Here is a 16,079-nt window from a genome sequence, read left to right as displayed (position 1 = left end):
CCTAATTTCATGGGTACAAAACGTAATTTCATGGGTACATATATAGTCAGAAATAATATTAAGTATCGAATGGAGCTATCACTTCTTATACCTCCAATCCATACTTAATATTGTTTCTGACTGTACCTATTATATTGATAAATACAAGTTGACTCAGTTAATACCGGTACATACCTAAATTACAGCACTTAACAGTACTTGCTACTATAGTTTATAATCTAAGTATTTCCCAATCAACATTAAAAGTAAATATGGTAAATATGTGACCGCGCTCTGCATAAAACTTAAGTGGATGCCGGAAAAGTTTCTGGTGATATAACGTGAGTCTGTTGGCCATTTTACAAGAAGAAATATTAGTTTAATCTAAGTTTTAAAAACTCTTAAATGAAAACAAGGGCCATGTGCATCATCTTAGGACTAGATTTGAATCTAAATTCATAGGCGAAGTCAGTTTTTCAGTATATGTACCCTGCTGCTTTTCAGCAACGAGTTTTTAAATGAGACTGAAATTAGGAACAGCATGCAGTTGGTTACAAAAACAGTAATAATGAAACACTTCTTTAATGAATTTCTCATGAAATGCTAGCACAAAATGAGTTGGGCTTTTTTAAATTAAAATTATTTTTAGATAAATCCTACATAGCTGTCTCCAAAATGGCCTATATAATACATTTTACTGCTAGAAATGTCGCGCATCCACCTAAACATCTTATAATTATACCTCTTTCACTTCAGAATATACAGCATTCAGGGTGGTGGCTCTAACTTGGACTTACCTTGTATCATACATGGAATATGAAGCTTGTACTTTGTACCTAGTGACAATAATAGTATTCCTATTGTTAAGTTTTCCACTCATTTCGGCACGGTTGTACGCATGTAATCATGTTTTGAACAATACACCATAATTCAACACAGGGATTGCAATCCATACTTTTGTGCAATAGTGTCCAAAAAGATAATTGAAAAAAAAAATCCACACATTTCAAATAGGTCAAGCCTATATTGCTAATTATTTTAAACACAAATAATTATTTGACTGTTATTCAACACAGGGATTGCAATCTATACTTTCGTGCGATAGTGTCCAAAAGGATAACGGCGAAAAAAGAATCCATCTTCTTTCAAATAGGTCATCCCTATATTGCTAATTATTTTAAACACAAATATATATATATATATATATATATATATATATATATATTTTGATTTGAAATGTTTGCATACATTTTATATTAATGATAGAACTATACTGGTCCTACTGGAAGGACTCACCTTCTAATTATAAAACGCTGTTCTTCCGGATTTCCTAGAAGTATCCAGCAAAGAATGAACATCCATGTGATCTTAGCCATCAAACATTACTTTTGGAAAGCATATCGCCTTTTCTGAACGAACAATCGTAACTTTTTTTTTCTTTCTTATGCTAAGACTGGATGCCATACAGAACTGAAACGTTTTCTCCCTTACTTACGCTTTGCATTCTGCCATAAATATGCAAAGTTCTCCAAACTGTGGGAAAATAAAAGACCTTTTCGACGTTCTGCCCTTCTGGAAGGTTGTTTAAGTTTACTGATCAAAATAATTAAAATACATAAAAATGCTATCCGTGATATTTTCCATATCGAAGCTTTGCTTTTATCAACCCAATTAAAACAACATAATAGCTGAGCAAAGCACTACCTTTTATTAAAAGCCAAGTGTTTAGTTTTTAATAAAACGTACTTGTTTTGCTCAGCTATTATTTTATTTTATTTGGGAAACATGCCATATATTCTTCTTCAAGGTGCGCATTAGAAATGAAGAAAAAATACTTCAGTTTGCGCGTGAAGGCTCACCTAGATTGAAGCACCCCAAATTGAATAAAACAAATCCGCAAGCTACGGGAAAGATTTCAAAAACAAGGTCGGACTGGACAGGTTTGTTGGAAGGGTGGAGGGGACGTTCTGATAGTGCAAACTTGATGTGTTAACAGATTATTGTTTACACTTTTCCTGATATACATTATAGTCTTAGTGCATAATAAAAAATATATCGTCTTAGTACATAATAAAAAAAACATTATTTTAAAATGAGAGCCAAGTATATTGCTACTGTTTAATTGCTAGTCCTCTTACAACCAATTACAATTTCAGTTTTTCTATAGTGTCCGCAGTTCGCTGAGTTTGATACTTCTTTGGAAATTTATCATGAGTTAAAATAATGGTTTGTAATACTCCCAGAAACTGACCAAATGAACTTGGATAAGACAAATTCTTGACATAATAAACACATAGGAGCAGCAAGCAGGCCTCTTCAATATCACAGGTGTTATCAAGCTGCACTGTTTCACCACTTCCTGTCCACAGGATTTTGGACTCGGGGGCATAGAAAATGGCTGGTCCTGGAGGTTTCAAGCTTTCTTGAAACGTTTCCTATGATATATATGGAAAAGGAATGAATTCAGATATGTTTAGTAAAACATAAGGAATAATGTACATTTTTACATAAAAGAATAAAACCAGCAAATAAAACTGCTGTGTAAAATATAGTTGTTTTATCAAGTATAACCACATCTAAATTGGAAAGTTGTTTATATACTATTGTTATGTAGACAAGTTAATTAAATACGACAAACAAATAGAAGCACTCCTTAGAAAGTTTAACAATATTAATTTTAAAATCGAGTTTACAAGATAATTTAAAACTAATATTTTTTTCTGGGATCTGCTAATATGGCATAGCGCACATGTTCCAAACAACATTCTAAAGTAAAACTACTTCAAAGGAAACATACAACGTGATAGAATAATGTGTAAAACATGGAACATATGAGGTGGAAATAAGAGAAAACTTCCTTTTTAAGAAATTAATAAACATGTGTGGTTTCAGGGCCACAAACGCTCGAAGTTATGGTGGCATCGTCGCAAATGTCGTCATACCTCGACAGATAGTGGCGGCACGCGAGGTCGGTTTATAAAATCACAACTGAAATAGTACCCAATACATCTATATCAGCAATCCTTCTGATTGAGAAGTTCCGCATAGATAGGTCTTGCAATGTGAGGATTCCATTGTAAAGCAATCATATGGTTTGATGAGATAAGCACAGAATATCTAAACAGCAATTGCCGTTCACAAACACTGCTTGCTTAAATCGATGTACTGGGTTCTACTTCGAAATGAAATGAAATGAAATCTTTAAGTTTCACGTCCCACGGTTGTGCCGGCGGTGGTGGTGAGAAATGAATGAAATGGTGGAATGAAGAAAGTGGGAGGAAACGGGAGAACTCCGAGAAAACCCACGCACAAGGTGTTTGTCCACCACAAAGTTCACTTGGCGCAAGCCGGTATCGAACCAGGGACCCAATGCACCACTGAGCCACCACAGCCCATTTTGGGTTCTACTTCGACTGTAATTTCTAAGTCGAGACGACCTATATCAATATTTGTCAAGATACGACGTCTCTTGTGACGATCTCACCGTAATATTGAGAGCCTGTAACTGGGAAACTCCTTGTTTTTTGAATGTTCTAAGCTACTTTTTTTTTCAACTCAACTACTCACACGTTTTGAGAACTCAATACAATTATCAATAAAATTATTTTTCTTTCATTTTACTTTATACATGGTATCAAATCACGATGATCCGGCAAAAAACTCCGAGGCATGAATTCGGATTGGAGTCCATCATTTGAGGACATACTTTAACCTCTTCAATTTTTCTTTACGTCTTAGTGGCGAACGGTGATAAAAGTATATGAAAGAAATTTCATCTTTATGCACTATCATAGCTTCTGAAAATTTCAGATGCAGTAGTCTAGGGGAAAAATAGATCGAAGTCGAATGACTTTGGAAGTTTCTTTCCCTCCTTTTCTAATAAAGGCTTAAAAGTATCTTTTGTTTTAACAACGAAAAATATGTGGCATTTCTTTTCAGAAACAAGTACTGCTATTGCTACAACTGATACTACTCTTAATAAATAGGTAGTGGCGAAAATATGAAATATAGATATTGTGTCCTATGCTGCATGAATCATTATCTTTCCTTAGCAGGGCGGGTGAGAATGAAAATAAAGTTACATGTACTTAAGACCTTCAAATATCCCTGCCAAATTGAAAGGGACGACATTTTTAGTTCCATAAGTCTTTCTGGAGGGTGAGGGGTAATATCGAACAATCTTCAAACTGTTTTTCCTTAAAAAAAAAAGACAAAAGGAAAGCTCATATCACTAAAAACTCAACGTACCAAATTGATCCATCTGTTGGATCCCTTTGGATGGAGATATCGTTCCAAGGCCACCAAGTTCTTTTCAATATTTAAAGCATCTAGCTTATTCACTACAGTTAGTAATTTCTTTTTCATTGCGTCCAAACATTTGCCAAATATTAATTCGGCTTCGGTTGCTAACTGAAACAAAAGATTAGTAGATTAGCACACTGTATAGATATATTCTTTGGAAAAATAATATACTTTGATTTTTTTTTTTTTTAAGTGATGACATCTTTGACATCTTAGTATGCTACAACACTGGTAATTTTACTTTAGATATTGGATACGCTTATTCTTGTTAAAACTGTATTTTTGGCAGGGTTTACCGAAGTGAGCTGACCCTACTTGAAAAAAACCCGCCGGAGTTTTTGAGCTTTTTGTAAGTATATTACTTGTACAACTAACCTGATTACATTGAAAGTGACTGTACGAAATTTTGGACTTTTCTTTCGAATTAGACGCTTTAACGTTAAGGTATACTACAACATTCAATATATACTAATTAAGTCTTTTGTAAGACCTTAATAAAGATATCAATTTCACTGAATGAAAAAAAAACTTGAGATAATTATAGGGCCTACAGGGTGGTCCTAAAGTATTTAAACACCCCTGCATTGATCAAATGTAACATTCTAGTTTATAGGTTTATTTGCTTCGGCTGTTCCGAGCTAAAGATAAAGAAACTAAGTCTATCTGATGGATAACAATAAGAAATTATATAAAAAGCAATGAGTTGATCAGTACGGGGCTGTATACCTACTTTTGCCCCCCCCCTGTAGAACAAATTAATGTGTGGATTATGTTTAATATAAAATTGAATGTTTTACTTCTAATGTAAAGCTTCGACGTACAGTAAATAATTTCTTTTTTAACTTTTAAGTCCCACGGTTATGCCGACTAGGCAAAAGGAGACGGTGATGGTGAATAATGAATGAAATTGTGGAATGAAGAAAGTGGGAGGAAACAGGAAACCCCGAGAAAACTCACGCACACAGTGTTTGTCCACACAAAGCCCCACTTGGCGCGAGCAGGGATCGAACCAAAGACTCCATGCACCAGAGGTGAACGTTCTACCACTGAGCCACCGTAGCCCCTACAGTAAATAAAGTAGCTTTATCGGAAAAGAACCGTCGTGAAACAAGTGGTCAGGGAATTCCCATAATTGAACGCACAAACCATCGGAAGTAAATACTCTAACAATAAAACCATTTATTTTACATTGGAAGATATTTAATTTCATTTCGCACAAACCATCGGAAGTAAACACTTCAACAATAAAACCATTTATTTTACATTGGAAGATATTTAATTTCATTTAAGACATTTTGAAACATTTGCTTCATAAAATATGGATTATATCTGTTTTAAATTAATATATTTAGTATTAATACTATTAGTTACTCCTGTATACTTGTTCCCTTTTAAATTCTACTTTTTATTGGCAGATTTTTTTTTTTTTTTTTTTTTTTTTGTGTGTGTGTGTAAACCTTTGAATGCTTATTAACATTGGTTACCACGTAGCATCAAAGTTAATGTTTTAACTCCTAGCTGGTATAGCGGCTAGCATAAGCACTTTTGGTGTACGGGATTCTGGGTTCGATTCCCGGTGGAAATCCTGGAAAAATGAATGATTTTGGTGGTTCGGATTCCACATTAAATTGTAGGTTTACGTCTCATATAAGATCGCTGCTGAAAATAGAGGGTAAACTTCAATAACCAATCAACTAGTCAAAGTTAATGTTAACATATAGATTTGCAAGTAGAATAAAGATGGTAACACTAAGGAGACGACGAGACTTTAGCTTCTTATTATAGCATCTTCAAGGAAACATCTTTTATCGTTGTTACCAAAACTACGAATACTATTAGCTTCATAATACGTATTTTAATATAGACCTAAATAATATTGAAGTGGATTACAAGTATACAATGGTGATTTCAGAATATTTCGTCCAGGAAACTAAAATACAAAGACAGAAAGGGTGAAAAGAAATACCACGAAAATATTGATAACATATTGAGTACGAGCGGATTTAGACCCATGGGAATTTCCCCCGGGCCACCTCCTGAAACTATTACTGCAAGTTCGGCTTAATTTGGTTGGGTGCACTAGGAAGAGAGGCTGCACTGCCCGCTCTGCGTCGTCACTCTCCCTATATACTCAAACTCTGAACATCAGAGAATTCAGTCTCTAGAAAAAAAAAAAAAAAAAATAGAAAATCCCAAAGAGTTCTTTATGCAGCAGTGAGTAGAAAATTGTTGCAAATTGTGACAATGACAATCTTGAAATATAAATCATATTTTAACACTTTTACCCCAGAAACATCTAGATATACAGAAAAATTAAAAAAAAATTACAAACAAAAGATGAGTTCGTACATTTATTGAAAAATGTAGCTCAAGTAAACACGTTTGCAAATTATTCTTACCAGTTTATGGTGGAGCATAAAGCATGGCATTACGTTTACTTCCTTATCTTTTCTTGAAAGGAATGTCTTTCTTAGTAAAAACTGCAATCTTGTTATATTCGTTGGAGTTAAGGATTGTATTGGTGTTGCCTGGAAAATTTAGAGAAAAATAAAAATAGAGCTTTCAAAGGTGAGATAACTACAGAAGCTGCAACATCTAGTAAGAAAATGTTCTAAGTTAACTCTTATTATTGACATTAATCTATTTACATCTAATAACATCTTGAAGCAAACTCAGAGCATGATGAAACATAACACTATAGGTGACTGATAAAGTATACACATCACAAAGGAAGATATTTCACTTCGAATTAAAAACACTAGAAGATATTTCTACAGATATTAGTCGCTTTCATGATCAATTACTTGAACACAATATATTGCAATATACTAATATCAATTCTCCTCTTCAAAGTTAGTGGTACTTGGTTTGTAATACACGTTATCTTGTACAAAAATTCAACATGTTATAGTGTTAAGTTCCTACACGTCTATTAAAAAATAAGAACTTCTATTTGTACTCCTCCCTCATGCTGTTTTCTTTTGCTGAACGAGAAACGTCTCTCGCAATATTAATATTTCTGTCAGTGGTAAAGCAATTTGTCATAATTATTGAAATATTGTCTATCTTTACTACGATTTAAATATTAAGTCATTACAAAATTATACAACGATACAAAAATTACTATTAAATCAAATTGCGCGGTCCCAAGCACTTCTATTCCACCGGAAGATAAAACAATGAAATCTGAGTGTAACGTTCCACAATTATACCCGTTACGCTAAGGGAGACGAAGATTAAAGCAAGTGAATGATGGAAGAATTGGTGGAATGAGAAAGTGGGGGGAACAAGAGAGTATCCCTAGAAAACCCATGAGCACGATGTTGTCTACCACAAATTTATTTGGCCGGGGCTCGAATCAGGCACCCCACGAACGAGAAGTGAGTGCTATATCACAGAAACTGTGTCCCCCCCCCAAAAAAATTAATAATGCACTTCTGTACCCTACTTCCATATAACCAAATTTTACTAAAATATACGGATATTGTATAAATAGGCTATTCAAAATTCTTCCCAAATTTACTATAATTACTGATGACGATTTTAGCGATATCCGAAACATTGATGTTGCGATTCCTATTAAATTTAATTTAAAGTAATAAAATTCGCAAAAAAAAATAATATGAATAATAGCAAATAATGATAATAATAATATTCGCAAAAGATAAGAAACAGTCAAAATTTCGTAGTGTTAAACAATACCACAAACTATATTAAACAGGTTAAAAGAGTCAGCACTGATTGTAAGGCATCATCACAGCATTTGCGTCGTACGACTGAGAGAAACCAGGGAAAAACTTCAGTCAGGATAGGCGATTGTTGATCGCGAACCCAAGACCTTTACAATGCGAAGCCAACGCTATACCAATTGAGCTATAGCCACTCGGTAATGTAAAACAATACTTAATATGATTACCTCTAACTCTAGTAAGCAGTCAGATACATTTTCTGTTGAACTTGTTGAAGGTGAGTTAACATCAGATGCACCTGCCAGATATTCATTTGGTGCGACATGGATTTTTTTTATATTTTGATCTCAATTTTTGTCTCTTTCTTCGCTGTGCTAATCTTCTTATGAAAATACCCTACAAAAAAGCAGAGGAGAGAATTTTTACTTTTGTTTTACCAATGATAAGCTAATTCATAGTTATAAATCAAATGCTACTCCGCTTTAAAGCTGAAGCAACACAAATCACAGTATCTACCAACAAGTAATTGGTCTATTACCTGATTTTTTTCTCTGAGGTCATTACTGAGTTGATACCTCTTGCTGTTATAACAGCAGCTAGCCTTCTCGGAAGGTTCTTAACTAGGTTCTCAAGTTCGTCCAGGTTAGACAGTTGGGCACTGGAAGCTGCTCGCATCCCCCGATACCTCACCCACAGATCTCTTACCAAACGCGTTCTTTGGGATTGAGGTTGGTTTCTGAGGAGGCCGAAGAAAGTCTTGAATACTGTTCCTTTTATACCCTGGCATTATTTTGAAACTAACAAGAATCCATTCTTTAAAAGTGACATAATATTGAAAGCACTTCATTGCCTAAAAATGTACAGTACGAGGATGTTTACGTTGCCCCGAACAACAGTGGTCCTACAATGTAGTGGGTGAAACACTAAAATATTATGTCGCGACCACCAACCTTGATGGGCACTACTTACTCTGGCCTAAAATTACCTCCACCTTCCACCTACGCAGGACGAATGCCAGAATTGGTTCGGGGCCTGTTAAACTTAGCGGCTATTCCCTACTGGACAACTCACTAAGTGGTATTCCACGATTACATCCTTATCAAAGTCCAATATTTATGCATCACGCGCCATATCCTTTATAGCTCGTTGTGCTGTTCTGCGAAATATGGTTAAGATTATATGACTGCCAAACGAAGGCAATCACCAACTACCATAGAGTGATTAATAATTTTTGGTGGCTAGCTATTCGAACGTAAATGTTTTACTTTTTATTTTAAAAAAATATATAACTCTTAGAATTTAGTGAACCCTTACGAAGTTTAAAATTATTCCTCTCCAAAGTGTGTTTGTTCAACTTGAACTTAGTCACGGTTATATATTGTTACCCCACGTGCGCGAATTGATGATAACATTAAAGAATAAACTGCTGATTCATTACTTATGCACTAACATGAACTAATCTAACCTTTATAATTCAAATAGAAACAGAAACAATTTATTTTCCCCGTGTATCAGGATATATGGCACAGGCATGTAGAACTGTCCTTTCACTTCATAACCACACTGAATTATTCATGATTCTTGAAATACACTACTATGATCCTTATTTTCAGAGTTAAGGTATGTCACTGGATGTTCCAAATAATGAACCGATACTTGCCATCACTAGTCGTGAAATTGCTTTCACTATAAATATGGAGCAGAGGCTCCGAACTTGAAAATTCTACAAGTTAGGAGACTCGGTTTCTCCTCTCTGTTCATTAAAAAAAAAAAAAGAAAAAAAAAGTAAATTAACAATATTTAAATTTTGTAATGAGATAGACGCTTAAGAATATCTATCGACTGATCTACTTGAGGTTTGGAAACATTTTAATTTAAGCAATAAATTTTAAAACCTAACATCATACTGTAAGGGTTTTCCAATTCATTGTCTAAATGAAGTCACTTCAAAAACTGAAGTAGTTTATTCAATAGATATTCGTACGTATGATTGGAGACGCTTTTCAAAATTTCAGTATTGTTCTTCATTTCTGTCGTATTGTTAAAAATCTAAAGCAATGGGAAGGGGGAGGGGCGTAATTACAAAGACTTTTGAATCTCTATTTGATCCATAATATTTCCAAAGAGAATCAAGTTTATTGGGTAGAATTCAGGCAATTTTATTTCGAATCCAACATTCTTTAAGTTGGCGCATTTTCTAAAATACGGTAATAATAATTGAAATATACGTACAAATACTGGAGCGTTCTCATTTATTCTCCTCTGCTGTCTCTTCCCTTCAACGTCCCATTTCATATCTGAATATTTACTGGCTAAAGTTATTCCTAAGTCTCTGTAGGCCCAGCGATGTTCTTGGTGGTTGCCGTTCACAATGAGGTTGTGATTACTGAAATCAAATGTACGACATTATTCACTGAAAGGAAGGTAATAAAAACTACAACTTTAACTATGAAATAACTTATCATTCTCGAGTAAAATCGTTGTGGTAAACTTGCGGTGAACTGAACTGAAATAATAATCAATATTGAATTGAAACAATAATCATTATGATAAGTTGTCTATCAAACTGTAACTGATAAATTGTACTTTCGAGAAATGGGAATAAAATATCAATTATATGAATATTCTGAAAACCGCAAGTTACACAGTGACGTTTCAGGTAACATAAGAAGCATTCTCGAGTGTAGTTTTTCGACTACATTTCACGCTGAAAGTAAACATGTCTTTAAAGTAGAAAAGTTCGGTTGTGACTTTAAAAAAAAAAAAAAGTATGTCTTTAAACTTATGTACATTCTACAGTGCACTGGCTAGACCAAGTGTTTTCCAAGCTACTCGAATTAATAATTACGAACGTACAATAAAGTCGTTGTAAATTTGTTGTGTGTAAGTGGTACTAAAATATGTTAACTATCTAAATGCGTACATAGGTCTAATCACTACAGGAGAGAGAATAGTATGTATACATTTCAAATCAATGAACACCTTGGAAGCCGAACATATTTAAATATGAAATTACGAGTTCAATGTAACGGACTTTGACTTTATGGCTTTTTGGCATCTTTCGCTCAAGTCGAGATGGATTAGTAGGCGCGTCAGCGAAGGTGGGTATACGCATATACGAGGGTAGTGATAATGAATGAGTTTTGGCAATAACGCGACTTTCAATAACACTTGCCATGGATTCATACTAGTAGAGCTCCACTTGTAAACAAAATACAGCTTTTGTAAGCTGTGCGAAATGCACCGCTGATGGATAATAGTTTCTAATGCAATCATCTTTCATATGCACTGTTATTTTATTCGTCGTAAAGCACTTGTAATGATTTTACACCAGTAACCCTACATCTATAAACGTAATATGTAGGTGTATTACTTTGTATTTAATTCTATCGGTTGCAGAAATTTATTATTTATAAATATGTTTTGGTAATAGTATACATGAGAACGCCGTGATCTGCGTTTCTTCTGTGTTCTATTACCACTTCTACATGAAATACCATAAATTTTCTACGTAGTGCAATAGTAAGAAGTACCCGTGTGCACAAGACATGCGATATGCGTTAAATCCCCCCTTTCACACACACATAGTCATAGATAAAGTACAAGGGCACTACACATGCAGATATAAAGTACAGGTACGTTCTTTTTTATTTTCGTATCAGTCGATAAGTAAATCAAAGTCGCTTTGTTACCCCCTTGGTAAGTTTGTAGATACTTAATGAATAATCCCTAAAAGTATGAGCGTCCAGCTCCTTCGGGAACTGACGCGGCTTTACGTATACTATATCCTATGTTGGATATGTTTTTTTGATGCAAAGTATTGAATTTTACCTGTAAATCTTTCAAAAAATGTGATGCACCAAAAGTAAACCAGCACTCCCGATCTCATCCTACCCAACTTATTCTTACCTTACTCTACTCTACCTACCCTACTCTACTATATCCTTTTAAAGCGGCCCTAAATTTGATGATTTTTAAATTTTCGTAGCTATTAGGCTTTTTGTCGAAAACCAGACGGAATACCAATTTCGTGATAAATGCCCATAAAGCATCACTCGTACTTATCCCCAATATATAAATTTGCAAACATCAAACGCAATATTGGTCACATGACTAAACCCAGATGCACTTATTCTTTCTATGAACATAAAATAATAGGTGCCTTTTAGTAGCCACCTAGCACAAATTGTTGTGTTTTTGCACTGTCGTTCTTATGCATATTTCCAGTCGCCGGTATTTATACGCAAATCGTAAAAGAATTGTAATTTTTCAGTAATTGCTTCTGATGGCCCCCTTGAATTTTAACTATGCCATGTGAGATATTTTCATGTCGCTCAGCGCAAATCATTGAGGACTCAATAAGAAGGAAAGTGTAAAAGTATTCTAAATTTTCAGCAATTATTTCAAGTGGTGCGCTAAAAGTAAATCTGCGTGAAATAATATTTCAATTATATCGTACGTTTCTAATTTTCGTAAGTATTTATTTTATATTGTTAGGACATGATCACACCTCGAAAAAGCAAAAATAAAAAAAAAAAATCTATATATCACCTTATATTATTATTTTCATCACACTTATACCAAACGAATTAACGATACGACAAATGTGATGGAATAATCACATGAGTTTCTAGAACATTCGAAACTGGTAAATTTGATGTAAAATGAAAAAATAATAAAATAAAAATTCTATTTTCATTTACTTAGGCCTGCATTTCGTAATCGGTTGTATTTAATAAGAACACTGTTTAACTATGAAATATTATTACTGTTTAACTATAAAATACTCTGAATTTACAACATCCAAATGCAACTACAAATACAGGATATTCCACTTACTTTTATAAGAATCCCTTTCGTTGGTTGTAGTAATCTTTATAATCTTCACTCAAATAACGAATACACACCACCACACCACACTACCGACAAAAGCAATATGGCGTCTGTTCAGTTGGTTACCTTCTACTGTTGTCATGGGTACTTTCTTCGGTACGAATTTACTGTACACATAAATCTTCCATGTACCCACTAATTCATGGGTAAGAGGCTGAAATACGGTGTGTACCCACTAAAGTCTTCGGTACATTGAATTCTCATAGGTACATCAGCGAAGTACCTTCTATTTCATGGGTACTTGTGCAAAATCATGGGTACTGTTTTTAGAGTGTACTATGTTTTCGTACGATGTAATAAAGGTTTATATTATATTGGTAAGAATTACGGCGCTAATTCAAGCTTCCGTAGTGCAGTTTTTATTTTATTTATTTATTTTTAGCTAAAGCTTATACTTTTGCCCTTGTAGATGCAAATAGCAGTGTATCATTGTGAAAACAAAATACATGAAAGAAATTGAAAATTTTTGTGGTACAAAATGAAAAAAGTTGCTATTCAAGAGTAGGATACAATAGAGCAGAATAGTTCTTATACATGGACAACATAATACGTAACGTAATCTTGTAAGACATGCCTCCGTTTCTCAGGACCAAACTGCGTTATGGAAGCTAGAAAAAGCGCTATGGAAAGCGTGTCGTATGCACTATCAATGCTATGTAGACCTTCAAGCCATCGTACCAACAGCCACATAGCATGGTAATAGGTACAATAAGACACAGGTACAGTAAGGGACACTTCAGGATGGTACACCCATATGGAAATTTACGGTAAAAGTATACCATCCAGAGGTGTCCCTTACTGTACAATATAGACTCTATAAAGATTTTACGAACAACTATACAGTCTAGTAGGGGGTACAATATTGACTTTCACGACATGGTTCGACCAACTATATATTATAGTATGTGGTACAATATGGACTCTCAACAGATCGTACGAACAACCATCAAACATAGTTGGCAGTACAATCCAACATCGTTCCAGCAGCAATATAGTATAGTGCACGATTCAATATGGACGCCACGGATATTGTATTGCCAACAATGTAGTATTGTTACAGTTGCCATGCTGTATGGTTGCAGATACGATATAAACAGCGAAGATATTGTCAGCTGTACCACACTCTATGGTCACGACAACAACAATATATTGTAGTAGCAACAATACAGTGTGGTGGAAGCTACAATCGTCACTCCAATGATATCGTATCCCTAGCAATGCAGTACTGTTCGTCTTACAATATTTTATCGTCCTCACAGCAATACAGCATTGCATTTTCAACTATATAGTATTGTTACGTGTATTGTCTACTTTTGAGATGTGGTTTTTGCAACTATACTGTATTGTACTTCCAGCTACATCTTGTCTATATAGTTGGAAATACCAGCTAAAACCGTTGTTCATTGAACAATAATATAGTTCCTTTACCCCAATTTTATTGTAAATCGAGCTATATCATTCCAACAATATTTTATGGTATCAGTAGCCTAGAAGCATGGTCGTCACTTTTTTAACCATGCAGTATTGTAACTGCCACCCATTTTCTGGCTTTTCTAACTATACTTGTTTTTTGCGTGTATGCTCTTGAACATGTACTTTTGTTGACCTTTAGCAATTTGGAAAGTCCTGTAAATGCCTGCCTTCAATTCTTCAGCAAATTCTTCGCACGATAGAAAGTGAATTATTATATAGTATATTCAGGGTGTTTCAAAACAACACCGATAACGTTTGGGAGGTGATTATTGACACCAAGTTAAGACAAAAAGTATAGACCAACCTGGGTGCACAAATGCTTCCTTTCCTAGTTATAGACTGCCGAAACCATAAAAAAATGAACTTTAAAGGTCCATAGCTCCAATACTATGGAATCTACCGTAGTCGGGTCAAGACTTCACTTAAGAACTAGTATGTGTCCTATCCAAAAATACATGTTTCAAAATCCTGCTGTACTTCTGCAACAGGTTTTACACAGGTAGTTGGTGAGTACTTCAAATTATATGTCCTTAGCCAAACTCCCTCTATAAAAATTGTTGCCTGAGTACCGCAGGATTCTAAAACATGTGTTTTTGGATAGGGCACATATTAGTTTCTAAATGAAGTCTTGACCCGACTACGGTAGGTTCCGTAGTTTTGAAGCTATAAACCTTTAGAGTTCATTTTTTCATGTTTTCGGCAGCCTGTAACTCCGAAAAGAAGCATTTGTGCACCCAGGTTGGTCTATACTTTTTGTCTTATTTTAGTGTCAGGAATCACCTCCCAAACGTAGTCGGTGTTGTTTTGAAACACCTTGTATATATCAAAGAGAATTATAATCCCTGCTTTAACCATATTCATCGATAAATGATTCCTTTCGTTACTCCAAAATAATCTAAATAGAACAGAGAATAGGACTAGTAAGAGGAAAAATTACCGAACATTTAATGTTCGGTTGTGAGGTCGTACCGAACACCGGACAAGAAGGTCAAAAACACCGGACAGTTGGCAATTCTTGTATTGGGAAGGTGCTGAGATTATACACCCTTCAGCTTTGCTTGTCCATGGCCATATATATATTTTTTTAAATTGTTTCCTCAATCTTGTTTCCAACGTCAAAGATATGTATAACGTTATCTTAAAGGCATATTAAGTCTGTTCAAATATATAAAAGTTCAAGTTTCATTGCCCAAGTAAACTGCCATATGCAGCCAATAGAAATTACTCAATTCATCACACAGAAAAATAGTATGACTCAGAAACAGTGTTGTCAGATCTACTGATTTCGCAGGAGATCTTCTTTTTCTACGTTCTACTGATCTACTGCGAAAGGAAACGAAAAGTGAAAAATCTCCTGCTTTTTCCGTACTTCGAGAAGTTGAAGATTATTAATATTGAATTTTCAAGGTTTCCTCACATAAAAAGATGAAATTTCTCTGTTATAATACACAAAGCTCTGTAGAGCATATAGTTATAGAGCTTTACTGTATATAATATGAATGCAAAGAATACAACTCTACGTCATCTTGTATAAGATTCGTCTGTATTCTGACTTTCTGTAAGATTTACAAGTAAGTGTTGTTTAGATTGGGACTTGGGTTGGAAGAGTGGCTTAGATCATTTCTCCACGATCGTCAGCAAGAAATCGTCTTACGCCAAGATCACGTCTGACTGTACCATATAGCTACGTTATCGTTACGAGCATGAAAAGACATTTTCCCACTCCACTTTGCTGCTTCACTA

General features: G+C 34.6%; 1 protein-coding gene across 4 annotated transcripts in view; it reads right to left on the bottom strand.

Annotated features, from left to right (window-relative positions):
- Positions 1-1,490: 1,490 nt before the first annotated feature.
- Positions 1,491-16,079, bottom strand: part of LOC145675954 (uncharacterized) — a 102,347-nt gene continuing 87,758 nt past the window's right edge. Inside the window, exons 1-6 of one of the 4 annotated variants that reach the window (XM_081746768.1) lie at positions 12,810-12,946; positions 10,203-10,356; positions 8,198-8,366; positions 6,681-6,809; positions 4,228-4,389; positions 1,491-2,414 (exon numbers count right to left, since the gene is read on the bottom strand). In XM_081746768.1, the coding sequence (XP_081602894.1) occupies positions 2,124-2,414; positions 4,228-4,389; positions 6,681-6,710 (483 nt within the window). In that variant the 5' untranslated portion in view covers positions 6,711-6,809; positions 8,198-8,366; positions 10,203-10,356; positions 12,810-12,946 and the 3' untranslated portion in view covers positions 1,491-2,123. Of the gene's footprint in view, positions 2,415-4,227; positions 4,390-6,680; positions 6,810-8,197; positions 8,367-10,202; positions 10,357-12,809; positions 12,947-16,079 lie in introns of those variants that run through there. The other 3 variants (XM_081746769.1, XM_081746770.1, XM_081746771.1) reach the window with 3 other exon arrangements.

Source organism: Thermobia domestica, chromosome 18, assembly GCF_964235325.1.
Source record: "Thermobia domestica chromosome 18, izTheDome1.hap1.1, whole genome shotgun sequence".
NCBI lineage: Eukaryota > Metazoa > Arthropoda > Insecta > Zygentoma > Lepismatidae > Thermobia > Thermobia domestica.
This window is presented reverse-complemented; position numbering and strand designations above follow the sequence as displayed.